The 17260-nt window shown below is 30.2% G+C and overlaps 1 protein-coding gene across 1 annotated transcript; it reads right to left on the reverse strand.

Annotated features, from left to right (window-relative positions):
- Positions 1 to 15283: 15283 nt before the first annotated feature.
- LOC139868822 (zinc-finger homeodomain protein 11-like) lies at positions 15284 to 15952 on the reverse strand. Its single transcript, XM_071857165.1, has one exon. It carries the CDS (start codon positions 15950 to 15952, stop codon positions 15284 to 15286), a length of 669 nt encoding a protein of 222 aa, XP_071713266.1.
- Positions 15953 to 17260: the final 1308 nt, after the last annotated feature.

Consider the following 17260-nt stretch of genomic DNA (forward strand, 5'->3'; position numbering starts at 1 on the left):
AAGTACTAAAGCATCCGCTACAACGGATGGGGTTTGTTAAGCCCAATAGATCTATCTTTAGGATTCGCGTCAATTAGTAGATCGGTTTACTAATTCTTAGGCTACCAAGGAAAAGGGGCATATTCGGCTTCAATCATTCACCCATATAATGTAGTTTCAATTACTTGTGTCTATTTCGTAAAACATTTATAAAAATTGCGCATGTATTCTCAGCCCAAAAATATAAAGGGTAAAAAGGCAAATAAAACTCACAGTATTGTATTTTGTAGTAAAAATACGTATGACGATATTGGACAACTGAACAATGCAGGGTTGGCCTCGGATTCACGAACCTATATCATTCATATATATATTAACACATATAATCGTATTCGAGCAAGTTTGGTATTATTATTAATTGTTATTTTAGTAATTTATATGTTTTATTAAATACTAAATTAACTATATTATTTTATATACTTTAGATAGATAGTTAGTATTTATTATGAAAATATTGTTGTTGTTATGTGATATGTATTAAATATATTCTTATATAGTTTATTTATTTGGTAACATAATATCAATAATAATAATAATATAAATTTTGATAAAATGATAATAATAGTAGTAGTAATAATAATAACTATAATAACCATAAAAATAATAATTTTTCCAATAATGATAATAATAATAAAAGTGATAACAATAATAAAAATGATAATTTTAATATTTTTAATAATAAAAATGATAATAATAATGGTAGTAATAATAATAACTATAAAAATAATAATTTTTCTAATAATGATAATAATAATGATATTAATACTAGTAATACTTATTTTAATAATAATAATAATAATAATGATAATAATAATAATAATAATAATAATAATAATAATAATAATAATGTTAATAATGATAGTAAGAATAATAAAATTTATAATACTTGTAATAATAATTGTAATGCTAGATATAATTAATACTAGTAATATTACTAACAATAATAATAATGACAATAATAATAGTAATGATAATTATAAAAATAAGGATAAGGAGTATACCCTCTTATAAAGCTTTTTATAAAAAGAATGCCCCAAACGGGACTCGAACCCGTGACCTCTCGGATACCCAAACACATGCCTAACCAGTCGAGCTGATCTATCTTTCTATTTTACTTCAATAACCAAAATGATATAACCCGTCTTAAATCTGTTTCCTTTTTATTCATCTTTTTCACAAACTAATCCAACCAAGTTATTTATCATCTTCATAACCATTTCATCTATATCATCATAAGATCATCATCTAAATCATACACATGAAATCACAATATCATATTTTAAATTCATCATTGATGTCATCATTATTCGTATAACATCAACAATTCATCTCGGCTAAAATCATAATTATCTCGATCACTGTATTCTAATTCTATACCCGACTGATACGATGACTAGATTAAGCTCCTATCAACCTGTTAGCGTAATCCATCTTCTTCACTTGTTATTTAAGGTTGCAATCTAAAAGGATACTTCATATACGGCCCAAGTTGTTGTCCAAAATGGTACCAGTCCACATGACACATTCAGCCCGATACCTAAACTAAAAAAAAAAAGAATTCGGCCCACTTAGGGAACTAAATATAGTGGCCCAATTTGTAAAACAGATGCTCCATAACATCTTATCAATTTTCTGAGTGAGGTTTTAAAACGAAACATGTATATATAATTTAAATTAGAGATATGCAGCCGTGATGTTTAGATACATTCAAATTATTACCTAAAAGCTGTCGGCCATTGTATCCAACTAGTTCCACTAGGACTATTCGTGTCTAACATCAATGAATTAAAACTCCTTATGTAACCCACAATCGATCTATAATGGAAAGTGTGGTATCTTTCCTTTAAAGGTTGTCGGTTAAAAAACAAAAAGGAAACTTGCAAAAGCAAGTTAAATCATGGTGATATGTGAAGATTGGAATCCGATCATAAAAATAAAGAAATAGAATTAATAGTAGGTTGTAACGGTAGCACGAAGATGGTTTTCGTTCGATGATGTGTTATGAAGAATATGGTGAATAGTGAGTTTGGTATTGAGTCAAGTTTAAATTGAGTAGCAACCGGAACAGTGGCGTTAAGGTGGTTGTTTGTTAATTTAAGATGGTGGCAGCTGTACATGGTGGTGTTGTTGTTGACGACCAGGAACAGAAACTAAAGAGTCTAACGACAGCAGTTCTTTGACAGCAGAAAGTTGTAGTCGAGCAATAGTATTATTCAGTTCACTTGGGTCTTTGATGGTGGTGAGTAGAGATAGAAAGGTGGCAGTGGGCTGTGGGTATGGAGGTTGATCATGAACAGAAAGACAGATAGAAATAGAAGAAAAAAAAAATATAGTGGTGGTTTTAGATTTATGAAGATGAAGCAATAAGAAGTGGTGATTTTATGGAGATCGAATAACAATCTAGTAATTAGAGTTTGGTGATGTTAGTAATATGAGCATAAAGATAGAAAACTAACAGCTGTAGTAGTGGGTTTGTATGGTGTATTCTAACTGAAACAGAAAACAGAAACCTTCAGTTAACGGCAGCAACAATTGTGACGAGTTAATGGTGGTTTGATCGTAAAATATAGATGTTTAAAGTCGTTAAATGAGCATGAAAGTTGCAAACAATGAATACAGAAACAGTATTTGTTCAAGTAGCTAGTAGTTGCAATTGGGTGTTATAATGATGTTGGTGTTGACAGTCGAGCAGGAAGATCAAGGGTGATGGTTGTCTGATTGTGGTGTTCGAATAATATGATTTAAGTGGTGGTGATAGATTGGTGGTGCACTGGTGGTCACGATGGCAACCGGGAGTGGTTGCTATGGTGATGATATGGAGAAGGAGATGGTGATCGAAATGGGTGTGAGTGTTTATGTAAATGATCATATACATATATACATATGTATCTAGATATAAAATATATTACTCCATAACTTTAATAATGATAATAATATAATAAATTTAAAACATGTTGATTGAAATACAGTAAGCAGCTTAAGATTTTGGAGTGTTCTACCGACGTTTTTAAATACGAATATTATATCGTGGTCCATTGCTAAACAGTTACGGATAAAAAGTCTTCGGATAATTTCCCAATTTTGAAATTACGTCCATTTATTTATTCTGGTTATTATGGTACAAAAACCGGTCATTAAGTATTAAATAAAATTTACATTAATTATTCACTCCCAACCTCAAGTAAAATGTAAAAAGTTTTAAAATTCCACAAATAGTTTGTAAATACATTTTTAGTAAGCCTAAAATTTATATTACTCATTTTCGGATAACCGTTTATTTTAAAATCATCTAGGTTTGATTTTAACTTGCTTAATATTAACCGAATGACAATTAAGCGTTACTGTCGTTTACTGAATAGATTCTAAATCACAATATATATATATTCAATATACCTTATTTATATAATCATAATTTTCATAATATCATATTTTTATTTATTTTACATAATTTCATTTATTAACAATAACATATAATATTTCAAATTATATTTCCAATTATTATTTTTATATACATATACACACACATATCTATTTACAAATAGTTGTTCATGAATCGTCGGACACAGTCAAAAGTCAATTGAATATATGAAACAGTTCAAAAAATTTTTGAGACTCAACCTTATAGACTTTGCTTATCGTGTCAGAAACATATAAAGATTAAGTTTAAATTTAGTCGGAAATTTCCGGGTCGTCACAGTACCTACCCGTTAAAGAAATTTCGTCCCAAAATTTGAGTGAGGTCATCATGGCTAACAATAAAAATGTTTTCATGACGAATATGAGTTGATAAATAGAGTTTCATCATTATTGAGTAATATAGATAAAACGATTCGATTATGTGAAGCGTACGAGTGAAACTGTCACAAAAGAGTGAAATGAGAAAATAAAGATTCGCCTTAGCTTTTAACGTAGTTACATTTAAATTCCGTAATTCAAGGAATTTAAAAGAAAATCTTGGAAATCTATAAGATCTGATTCTTCGGCGAGTAAGGAAATTAAGATCTCTATAATTAAATACGGTGATCTGCCTCGATTACTCTGTCTGATATTTCCACTATAAATTAAACTCTTCCGTTCCATTATTCTTACCATTCCTATACTTTCTTTCTTAGTTCATACATCCAAAAGATTGTGAAAATGCTTAATCCAGTTCTAATCCTTGATATTTACTTAATTATCATTTCTGTCATCCTTCTTTTCAATCTTTCACTAGAAAAATCTGTTTACTTTTACTATTACCTTGGGGTGATACTATTCTTAATTCTATCATGTCTTTATATTGCTATTCGTATTAATATTCATGGTTTGTAACCTCCGTGTTGTTATTGGGCTTTATATTTTCTCTTATATTTTGGAGCTCTTTGCCTTTTTATTATCTTCTCAACCTCTAGTAAAGCGAGTAACGGTCCAGAATTCGTAAGTATGGAACTTCGAATGAACTTGACTAATGTTCTAAGAGAGAGATTATAATAGCATGATCTTGATTGATTATATTACCAAAATTCAAAAGAAAAGATAGAACCATTATAAAAATATGTTCTTGATACGTTTTAGAGATTATGTAGAATGTAAGAGTCGTGTAACATGGCACATGATGACGGTATGGTCTGTAAATCATCACGCTTCATTAGAAACTCAGCATGACTTACTGTAATATAATCACGTTGATCAAGTGTCATTATATTATACTAACTCATGCTTCAGTTCCCAACACTACTTCAAAATCATTCATTATTCAAACTCAAATTTTAAAGAAATTTAGAAACTAAAGTAGTTTCCTTTATGATGTAATGTAGATAGCACGAAGAGATAAATAATTTCGGACGAGAATATATATGAAAATATCTTCAGAAATATCGAAGATATTTATGATGATATTTTGGAATTTCTAAGTTCGATGGTTGATGAAGAAAGATTTTCCGCAAGATTTTAATATGTGTACAGAGCAAATTATTCGTTGAAGGTTTCATCGGATCCAGAATTACCTGGTTTCTTTGCATATTTGGTATGGTCCTTGTATTTGGCCTTGGTCTCCTTCATGGTTTGCTCAATCTGTATTTCAGTACCAAATTTTCTATCGAGCATTCCTAACACTCCATTCTTTATCATCAAACTTTTGGCCGTTTGGATCATCTACAATTTTTATGTTTCCTCTGCATTTAATGCTACGATATCTTAATCATCGGTTATCAATCCGAGGTGGTTTCAAGAGAATTGTGTTTTTAGATGATTAAACGCTGATGGTAATATGGTGGAATATAAAAGGTTCTCCGGTAACAATAAAAGAGCACACATATATATCAAAGTGTTAATAAGGTTGTTTCGAACGAAAAGTCGAAGGTGACTTGTTGGAGCTGTGACAAAATTGGCTATCTCGAAAGGGATTATCAAGTTATTTTGGGTAATAATAATACTAAGGAAATAGCACAGCAACATGCTAAACGTTTACTCAGGTTTCAAGAGTTTTTCAGGTGCATAACTATATGCATAAATCTTTCCTTCCATAGATGAAGTGCGATTGGTTCATCCTCTCGATTGAGGTGTTTTCAAGAATCATGAAAGGTTTGAACTCGGATTGTAATCGTCAAGATACAAATGAGGTTTAAGATGAAATCAAGTGGCAAATTTGAAGAAATGTTTAGTTTCATATGTTATAATCAATATTTTAATTCATTTTAATTGTCCAGTGTCATTAGTCCATAGTTAGGAGTCCACAATTTGTAGTTCAACAATTCATATAGAGTTTAATATATCATACTCGAATTATTTAATACGTATCGTGACCCGTGTACATGTCTCAGACTCGATCACAACTCAAAGTATATACATTATTGTAGAATCAACCTCAACCCTGTATAGCTAACTCCAGCATTACTGCATATAGAGTGTCTATGGTTATTCTAAATAATATATATAGATGCGTCGATATGATATGTCAAAACCTTGTATATGTGTCCCGATATTTAAAGTGCGTAAAATAAATAACAGAAACTAAATGATGATAAATAAAGTGCGTAAAGTAAATAACAGAAATTAAATGACGATAAATAAAATTGCGATAATTAAATTGCGATAAATAAACTGCGATAAATAAAATATAATCAGTTAGCTAGGAACAGTTAGCTGGAAACAGTTAGCGTGGATTCTTAACAAAAATTTTCATAGTTAATTTGTTTGTTTCTATCAAATTTTTATTTCGTCAAATGTGTTCTTCATTATGCCACTTGTTGGATTCTGATAGGTCAAAATCCAAACATGAAATTGAATGAAAATGGTTATTCTGTGGTGAACGAATACGTATATCGGTGGATGTAAGTAGGATAGTAAATGACTGTTGAATAAGATTCGAAGAATGTACAGTGTAACTTATTAATGTGAAATCTAAATATTCCTCGGGTATTACCTACCCGTTAAAATATTTTCACCATTAACAGTTTGTACAAAAGAATTTTTAATTACAATCTTTATGAAAACATATATACATATATATTTTCTTCATATGTAATCATGGATTTAATGAGGCAATATGATATTAAACTCATTTGATTTACTGTTAGAACAAGAATATATAATCTCTAAAACATTAGAGATTACATAATCGCCATGTCGAACAAAGATAAATGATGTAGAACGTCATGTAGAACGATATTTATGCTCGAGGTACAGATTGTGCTGTTGAGGCGTGTGTTGTTGATTGTACGGGTGCTATTGCTGGTGGTTCTGTTGATATCGGTGATGTTGCTGAAGCTGGTAAGTTTTGCACCATATACTCCAAAGCTATTACCAGAGCACGAAGTTCGTTGACTTCTTGTATGACTCCGGGATGATTGTCGGTTCGGACGAGCGGATAAATAAGATCTAGAATTTGGTATAGTATATAATCATGACGAGATACTCTGGAAATGAGGCTGAAAATGGTGTTTCGGACAGGTTCGCCGGTAAGTGCTTCAGAATGTGGTGGATGGAAGGGATCACCTTCTTCTTGTCTCCAATGATTGAGTAGGCTACGAACCCATCAGATAAATTGGGGATGAATGATTGGTTGATTTATTCTGGTGACACCGCTTTCGGAGCTTAGGTGAATATCCATGTCGGAATAGCTGTCGGAATAACTATCGGAATAGCTATCGAAATCTGAGGGACTCGAACTAGTTGAGGGATTCATCTCATACGATCAGATGAAGGATTTTCGATAAGAAATAGATTATAGGATGTAGATTAGTACCCTGCAATACATAATTTATATATACATATATAATACTCAAATCCCATAAGTTACGGAGGAATCTACGGAATACGACAGGCAAAGTTTACAGTAACAGGTACGCTAAGATATGGATTAGCAGATACGCTAAGATATGAATTTATCTATACACTATCTATGCAATAGAGGCAGTAAGACGTGTCTAGACTTTAAGGATGATAAGCAAATAATTTTCGACACGAAATGATATGCAAAACTTTTGACATGCAGACACGGTCGAAGTTCAGACCCACTAATGCATCTAAACAACTATCAGTTTGACACACTAATGAAAGACCTGGTTCGCTAAGACCACCGCTCTGATACCAACTGAAATGCCCCGTTCATATTGATTATAAACGATACATAATAGTTGATTACATTGCAATGTGCTTGACCTCTATATGATACATTTTACAAACATTGCATTCGTTTTTAAAAGATAAACTTTCATTACATCGAAAGTTGACAGATATGCATACCATTTTATAATATATCAAACTATCAATGACTTAATAATAATCTTGTTGAACTCAACGACTCGAATGCAACGTCTTTTGAAATATGTCATGAATAACTCCAAGTAATATCTCTAAATTGAGCAAATGCACAGCGGAAGATTTCTTTCATACTTGAGAATAAACATGCTTTAAAGTGTCAACCAAAAGGTTTGTGAGTTCATTAGTTTATCATAATCATTCATTTTCATCATTTTAATAGACCACAAGAATTTCATTTGCAGTTCTCATAAATATACGTCCCATGCATAGAGACAAAAATCATTCATATGGTGAACACCTGGTAACCGACATTAACAAGATGCATATAAGAATATCCCCTATCATTCCGGGAAATCCTTCGGACATGATAAAACAACATCGAAGTACTAAAACATCCGCTACAACAGATGGGGTTTGTTAGGCCCAATAGATCTATCTTTAGGATTCGCGTCAATTAGTAGATCGGTTTACTAATTCTTAGGCTACCAAGCAAAAGGGTCATATTCAGCTTCGATCATTCACCCATATAATGTAGTTTCAATTACTTGTGTCTATTTCGTAAAACATTTATAAAAATTGTGCATGTATTCTCAGCCAAAAAATATAAAGGGTAAAAAGGCAAATGAAACTCACAGTATTGTATTTTGTAGTAAAAATACGTATGACGATATTGGACAACTGAACAATGCAGGGTTGGCCTCCGATTCACGAACCTATATCATTCATATATATATTAACACATATAATCGTATTCGAGCAAGTTTGGTATTATTATTAATTGTTATTTTAGTAATTTGTATGTTTTATTAAATACTAAATTAACTATATTCTTTTATATACTTTAGATAGATAGTTAGTATTTATTATGAAAATATTATTGTTGTTATGTGATATGTATTAAATATATTCTTATATAGTTTATTTATTTGGTAACATAATATCAATAATAATAATAATATAAATTTTGATAAAATGATAATAATAGTAGTAGTAATAATAATAACTATAATAACCATAAAAATAATAATTTTTCCAATAATGATAATAATAATAAAAGTGATAACAATAATAAAAATGATAATTTTAATATTTTTAATAATAAAAATGATAATAATAATGGTAGTAATAATAATAACTATAAAAATAATAATTTTTCTAATAATGATAATAATAATGATATTAATACTAGTAATACTTATTTTAATAATAATAATAATGATAATAATAATAATAATGTTAATAATGATAGTAAGAATAATAACATTTATAATACTTGTAATAATAATTGTAATGCTAGTTATAATTAATACTAGTAATATTACTAACAATAATAATAATGACAATAATAATAGTAATGATAATTATAAAAATAAGGATAAGGAGTATACCCTCTTATAAAGCTTTTTATAAAAAGAATGCCCCAAACGGGACTCGAACCCGTGACCTCTCGGATGCCTAAACACATGCCTAACCAGTCGAGCTGATCTATCTTTCTATTTTACTTCAATAACCAAAATGATATAACCCGTTTTAAATCTGTTTCCTTTTTATTCATCTTTTTTCACAAACTAATCCAACCAAGTTATTTATCATCTTCATAACCATTTCATCTATATCATCATAAGATCATCATCTAATTCATACACATGAAATCACAATATCATATTTTAAATTCATCATTGATGTCATCATTATTCGTATAACATCAACAATTCATCTCGGCTAAAATCATAAGTATCTCGATCACTGTATTCTAATTCTATACCCGACTGATACGATGACTAGATTAAGCTCCTATCAACCTGTTAGCGTAATCCATCTTCTTCACTCATTATTTAAGGTTGCAGCCTAAAAGGATACTTCATATACGGCCCAAGTTGTTGTCCAAAATGGTACCAGTCCACATGACACATTCAGCCCGATACCTAAACTTAAAAAAAAAGAATTCGGCCCACTTAGGGAACTAAATATAGTGGCCCAATTTGTAAAACAGATGCTCCGTGACATCTTATCAATTTTCTGAGTGAGGTTTTGAAACGAAACAGGTATATATAATTTAAATTAGAGATATGCAGCCGTGATGTTTAGATACATTCAAATTATTACCCAAAAGCTGTCGGCCATTGTATCCAACTAGTTCCACTAGGACTATTCGTGTCTAACATCAATGAATTAAAACTCCTTATGTAACCCACTATCGATCTATAATGGAAAGTGGGGTATCTTTCCTTTAAAGGTTGTCGGTTAAAAAACAAAAAGGAAACTTGCAAAAGCAAGTTAAATCATGGTGATATGTGAAGGTTGGAATCCGATCATAAAAAGAAAGAAATAGAATTAATCGTAGGTTGTAACGGTAGCACAAAGATGGTTTTCATTCGATGATGTGTTATGAAGAATATGGTGAATAGTGAGTTTGGTATTGAGTCAAGTTTAAATTGAGTAGCAACCGTAATAGTAGCGTTAAGGTGGTTGTTTGTTAATTTAAGATGGTGGCAGCTGTACATGGTGGTGTTGTTGTTGACGACCAGGAACAGAAACCGAAGAGTCTAACGGCAGCAGTTCTTTGACAGCAGAAAGTTGTAGTCGAGCAATAGTATTATTCAGTTCACTTGGGTCTTTGATGGTGGTGAGTAGAGATAGGAAGGTGGCGGTGGGCTGTGGCTATGGAGGTCGATCATGAACAGAAAGACAGATAGAAACAGAAGAAAAAAAATATAGTGGTGGTTTTAGATTTATGAAGATGAAGCAACAAGAAGTGGTGATTTTATGGAGATCGAATAACAATCTAGTTATTAGAGTTTGGTGATGTTAGTAATATGAGCATAATGATAGAAAATGAACAGCTGTAGTAGTGGGTTTGTATGGTGTATTCTAACTGAAACAGAAAACAGAAACCTTCAGTTAACAGCAGCAACAATTGTGACGAGTTAATGGTGGTTTGATCGTAAAATATAGATGTTTAAAGTCGTTAAATGAACATGAAAGTCGAAAACAATGAATACAGAAATAGTATTTGTTCAAGTAGCTAGTAGTTGCAAATGGGTGTTATAATGATGTTGGTGTTGACAGTCGAGCAGGAAGATCAAGGGTGATGGTTGTCTGATTGTGGTGTTCGAATAATATGGTTTAAGTGGTGGTGATAGATGGGTGGTGCAGTGGTGGTCACGATGGCAACCAGGAGTGGTTGCTATGGTGATGATATGGAGAAGGAGATGGTGATCGAAATGGGTGTGAGTGTTTATGTAAATGATCATATACATATATACAGATGTATCTAGATATAAAATATATTACTCCCTAACTTTAATAATGATAATAATATAATAAATTTAAAACATTTTGATTGAAATACAGTAAGCAGCCTAAGATTTTGGAGTGTTCTACCGACGTTTTTAAATACGAATATTATATCGTGGTGCATTGCTAAACAGTTACGGATAAAAAGTCTTCGGATAATTTCCCAATTTTTAAATTATGTCCATTTGTTTATTCTGATTATTATGGTACAAAAACCGGTCATTAACTATTAAATAAAATTTACATTAATTATTCACTCCCAACCTCAAGTAAAATGTAAAAAGTTTTAAAATTCCTCAAATAGTTTGTAAATACATATTTAGTAAGCCTAAAATTTATATTACTCATTTTCGGATAACCGTTTATTTTAAAATCATCTAGGTTTGATTTTAACTTGCTTAATATTAACCGAATGACAATTAAGCGTTACTGTCGTTTACTGAATAGATTCGAAATCAAAATATATATATATATATATATATATATATATATATATATATTTAATATACCTTATTTATATAATCATAATTTTCATAATATCATATTTTTATTTATTTTACATAATTTCATTTATTAACAACAACATATAATATTTCAAATTATATTTCCAATTATTATTTTTATATACATATACACACACATATCTATTTACAAATAGTTGTTCGTGAATTGTCGGACACGGTCAAAGGTCAATTGAATATATGAAACAGTTCAAAAAAATTTTGAGACTCAACCTTACAGACTTTGCTTATCGTGTCGGAAACATATAAAGATTAAGTTTAAATTTAGTCAGAAATTTTCGGGTCGTCACAATGTTATCATAATAACATGGTGTATAAATATATCTTAGCATCATCTATATATGTTAAAATACTATTACAATGATAATCCTTACATATATGTCTCGTTTCGAAATCCTTAAGTTAGTAGTCTTGTTTTTACATATGTAGTTCATTGTTAACACACTTAATGATTTACTTAATTATCATTTTATCTTGTTAAATATAGTGTAACAATATCTTAATATGATACATATGTATTTAGTAAGATGTTGTTATAACGATAATCGTTATATATATATATCATTTTCGAGTTTCTTAAATCAATAATCTCATTTGTTTGTATATAACTCATTGTTAACATATTTATGGAGATACTTGCTTATCGTAATCTCATGTTAACCATATATATATCCATTTATATAACATCATGTAGTTTTTACAAGTTTTTAACGTTCGTGAATCGCCGGTCAACTTGGGTGGTCAATTGTCTATATGAAACTCATTTCAAATAATCAAGTCTTAACAAGTTTGATTGCTTATCATGTTGGAAATATTTAATCATGTAAATATCAATCTCATTTAATATATATAAACATGGAAAAGTTTGGGTCACTACACTTTTGACGCTCCCGTTTGCTTATCGCCTTAGCCTGACGCGAGCAAGGGCAACACGAATCCTCCCTTTGCCAAGAAACAGATGACCTCCTCTCCATTGATTATCTTTAAGCTGGAACTAACAGGGCTGGTTGGGGCTGAAACGTTAGGTCCAGTATTGGTGTTATCTTCAAAGTCAAGCCTAGTTCGATGAATATTTTCATTAGGGGTCACATAGTTACTTTACGTTAGGTCTCAAAGGATCATATTGTTCCCCAGTGCTTGAAAATGGTGGTAAATCAGAACCTCCTGATATTTTGCGAAGATTGATTTACTCGTAGGGTCCCACAGATAGCGCCAAATAATCAAACCAAAATTATTCGGTATGAGTGCAGGTAAGTAAAAGAATAGTATAACCTTTGGAAGGGGTTCCTTCGGTTAGATGAGATGAAGGGTGTGATGTTGTTTGTCTTTTGCCGAGCCTCCAAGGTAGGAATGAAGAGAAGATTAGAGTATGTGTGCTTGATTAGCCTTCAAATGAGGCTTAGAGCCATTATTTATAGATAGATAATTGGCGGTTATGCACAATAACTGCTATAATAATGCCCATTCTTAATAACTGCCATTAGAACCTTCTAATCATGCCTACAACCTACTCCACGTTCCCCACAATTCCTTATTTGTAGGGCTTTGGTCCAGCTCGGCAATACCAAGTCAACCCCGTTAGAAACGTCACGCAACCAAACACGTGGCGTTGACTTGAATATGCTGTTAAGCTCGACCAAGGTTTCCATGTAAGCTGGACGTGACGCTGCACATGACGCAGCGTGACGTGACGGACGTCATTAGGTGTGTATGTTTATCATTATATATATATATATATATATATATATATATATATATATATATATATATATATATATATATATATATATATAAGTTCTATTAAAATACTAAAATGATTATGCAATAATTATCTTTTTTCCTTCTATAAAAAAATCAAAAAGAAAAAAGAAAAATTGTGAGGACATGTAGGTGATGTCATAAATAGAATTATTTTTAAAATTAAATTAAATCTACTTAATGATATCATAAATAAGGATTATCTAAGATTAAAAAAAAAATTTCAAAAATAAAGAAAAAAATTCTAAGCTAAATTAAATCTACTTAATGATATCGTAATAAGGATTATCTGAGATTAAAAAAATTTCAAAAAAAAAAAAAAATTCTAAGCCCTCATGATGATGTGATTAAAATAATTGATTGTATTTAGTAAAAAACTATTAACATGTTAATTTTATAATATATAAAGCATTATCTACGACCTTATGATAAAACACCTTCATGATCAAATGTACTATATTTAAAACATTATGTACAACCTTATGATAAAACACCCTCATGACCATATGTACAATATCTAAAGAATTATGTATAACCTTATGATAAAATACTCACATCACCATATGTATAAACTTTAAAACAAATTGTACAATCTTTTACAAATCACCTCATAAACATGTGTACAAACTTTGAAGCATATTGTACAACCTTTATATAATAATTGTATTTTATTTTTTAATAATTTATCAAGATGCATCTGTTATTACTAATAATTATTATTAAAAAATACTCACTTTTTAAACAAACTTTATTGTTATTCATTATAATTATATTGTAATTAATTATAGTTATTATATTATTATTATTCAAATATGAGTGCTTTTTACGATGTTAATTACGTTACATATATATGTGAAATACATGTCTCAATAAAAGGTTGTAATGTAGGCTTTTATAACAAAGTTAAGTACGTCAAGGTAGTTCATTTATTCTAACCAAGTTAAGTACGTCAATATATTTGTAAAAATAATGACAAGTTTCTCAGTCGAAATTTGCTGTTTCACGGGTCATTAAACTAAATAACTTTAGCATTTACATTTTCTTAAGACCTAAAACATATTATTATATTATTTCATTTAAACAAACCCGTGGTTTCACGGATCGTTTCACTAGCATATATATATATATATATATATATATATATATATATATATATATATATATATATATATATATATATATATATATATATATAACATTAATTATTCATGATTTCAGGTTAAAGTATATTATATTGTTAGTTAATTCGATTACCAGTAAATATATACAAATTTCATGTTAAAATCCATCATATGGATGATGTTTTGTAACTGTCAAATACAGAGGGAAGAAGAAGGAACAAAGAGATAATTTTGGAAGTTATTTTTTATACCCTTATAGCATTTTATTAATTATAGATATATTTAATCGGTTTAAACAAATATGTGGCTGAAATTGTTTACACCAAAAGTTGAAATGAGAAGATTCTCATATAATTATTTTGTGTTGTAGCTCATGTGGTAGTAGCTTACCTCTCTTAGCGAGAGGTCGGGAGTTCGTCTCCTGTGGAGTGCAACATTGCACACAAGGTTGTCCCTTTATCCTTGAATTTCACCCAATGGTGCCTTCCGCGCATCGCGTTGCGGGGGCAGTAGGGGAGGGAGGTTTTACCGCCCATGCCCTCGAATTGGGTTGGGTTTCCTACTGGGCAGTAGTTGGGGCGGGTTATGCAACTGTGAGAGATGAATGCGTGGGTGGTTAAGTCCTCCCTGAGTGATCCCAGACTGCTGTTCAAAAATAAAACACACACACACACACACACATATATATATATATATATATATATATATATATATATATAATTACAATTTATGAACAGTTAAACTAGTATCACTAATTAATATTTATTAATTAATTATAGATAAAGAAATTCCTTCCTTTACAGGTTATTTAACATTTTTAGTTCTGTTATTATGCATCCAAACATTAAAAACACGTTTACTAACTCCAATTGATTTACAAAATGTCAAAACGTTTCCCTCAGATTCCTTTTTCATGTTCCACCCAATTCTTTCTGCAAAATCTTTCATTTTCGCCTTTTGATCGTCTGTGAATTTTGACCGGAATCGCTTTGTTCTTTCTTGATTTGTGGGATGTGGAGGAAATCCGGGATTAAATGCAGCAGTCATATGGTGCAGTGCTGTGACATATGATGAAGAAATAGGTTGTGGGGACAGGGGTGACCTAGGAGTGTTAGATGTTTGTGGGTGTTGAAAGTCTGGGGTGGGGGACCATCGGTACTCGTTGACTCGAGGTGCGGGTGGAAGATTAGGTTCAATATGAAAACTGCGGTGACAACCGCATGCTGCACAATTTAAATAATTTGGATCACTTGGATGCAAGACATATGATGGCATAAATTCACCACATCCGTCAACAACATGGTGGTTGGTATTTAGAGAATGATTTCGGTTACATTTTCGATAAGGGAAAGTAATCGGTGATGTATGGCAGCGATTGAATGTACGATTATCAATGAGACCTAAATGTGGTGTTAAAAGTGTTTCTCTTCGGCTTGATTGAACAATGGTAGGTAGTTCAACTTCGTCTCTCATGGTGTTAGTGGTAGTATGTGATGATTATGTGTTCATAACTTTATTTGAGATGATAAAATAGAACAATGTGTGACTTTTATAGATATTTTTAAGAAGACGATTAAATTCTATATAAGTAAATTACAAAATTAGTTAGTCTCTGAACTAAAAAATTCATTATGCATTAAATTTTGCGTGAAATAAATAAAAACATATATTAATTACGAATGATATAATCAACGAGGGTTTGGATGTTTGCGCTGCCATGGGAAATCGTTTGCAACAATAACATTAATAATAAATATTATTTTAGTAATTTATTAATACAATATACATACTAATATTAATATAAAACATCGAAATTTTCTTTTAAAATGGTAGTTTTTGGAAAGATGTTTACAAAACTAGGAATTTTGAAAAAAAAACTTACATAACTAGTAAAACCGGAGTTTGAAACTCCGGTTTGCCACTTGTTATCCCAAATCGGCGTTTGAAAGTTCGATTTGTGTCCATGTCACCCCAAACCGGAGTTTGAAACTCCGGTTTGCCTACGTGGCATTTTTTTTAATGATAACTAGGGCTGTAAATGAGTCAAACTACTCATGAGCTAATCGAGATCGGCGCTTTAAAACTCGAATCGAGTCGAGCCCAAACGAGCTCGAGCTCGATCATAAGTTAGGGATCATTTAATAAACGAGCTCGAGTTCGAGCTTTGGATATCGAGCTCGTTTTAGCTCGCGAGCCTAAACGAGCTATATATATATATATATATATATATATATATATATATATATATATATATATATATATATATATATATATATATATATATATATATATATATATTCTTATAAACCTCTAAAATGATAATATCATCATTTCACTAATTACCTTTTAATTTTCATAATTATGATGTCATTATTATTTTATATATTAATTCTACTTAATTAAAAAAATACAAAATGGCATTTTACTAATTTACATTATAAAATTAATTGTAATTAAAAAAAGATACAAAATCAAAAAAAAAAAAACCGAGAATATATAAATACCCCCATGACCATATGTACAAATTTTTTAACAAATTGTACAATCTTTTACAAAACAACCCATGAACACATGTACAATCTTTAAAGCATATTGTACAACCTTCATATAATAATTGTATTTTAAGTTTTAAAAAAATTTCAAGAGCCATTTGTTATTACTGATAATTATTATCAAAAATATAAATAATTAATTTTTAAGCAAACTTTATTATTATTAAAAATATAAATAATTAATTTTTAAGCAAACTTATTATTATTATTATTATTATTATTATTATTA

Source organism: Rutidosis leptorrhynchoides, chromosome 9 (genome assembly GCF_046630445.1).
Source record: "Rutidosis leptorrhynchoides isolate AG116_Rl617_1_P2 chromosome 9, CSIRO_AGI_Rlap_v1, whole genome shotgun sequence".
Classification (NCBI taxonomy): Eukaryota; Viridiplantae; Streptophyta; class Magnoliopsida; order Asterales; family Asteraceae; genus Rutidosis; species Rutidosis leptorrhynchoides.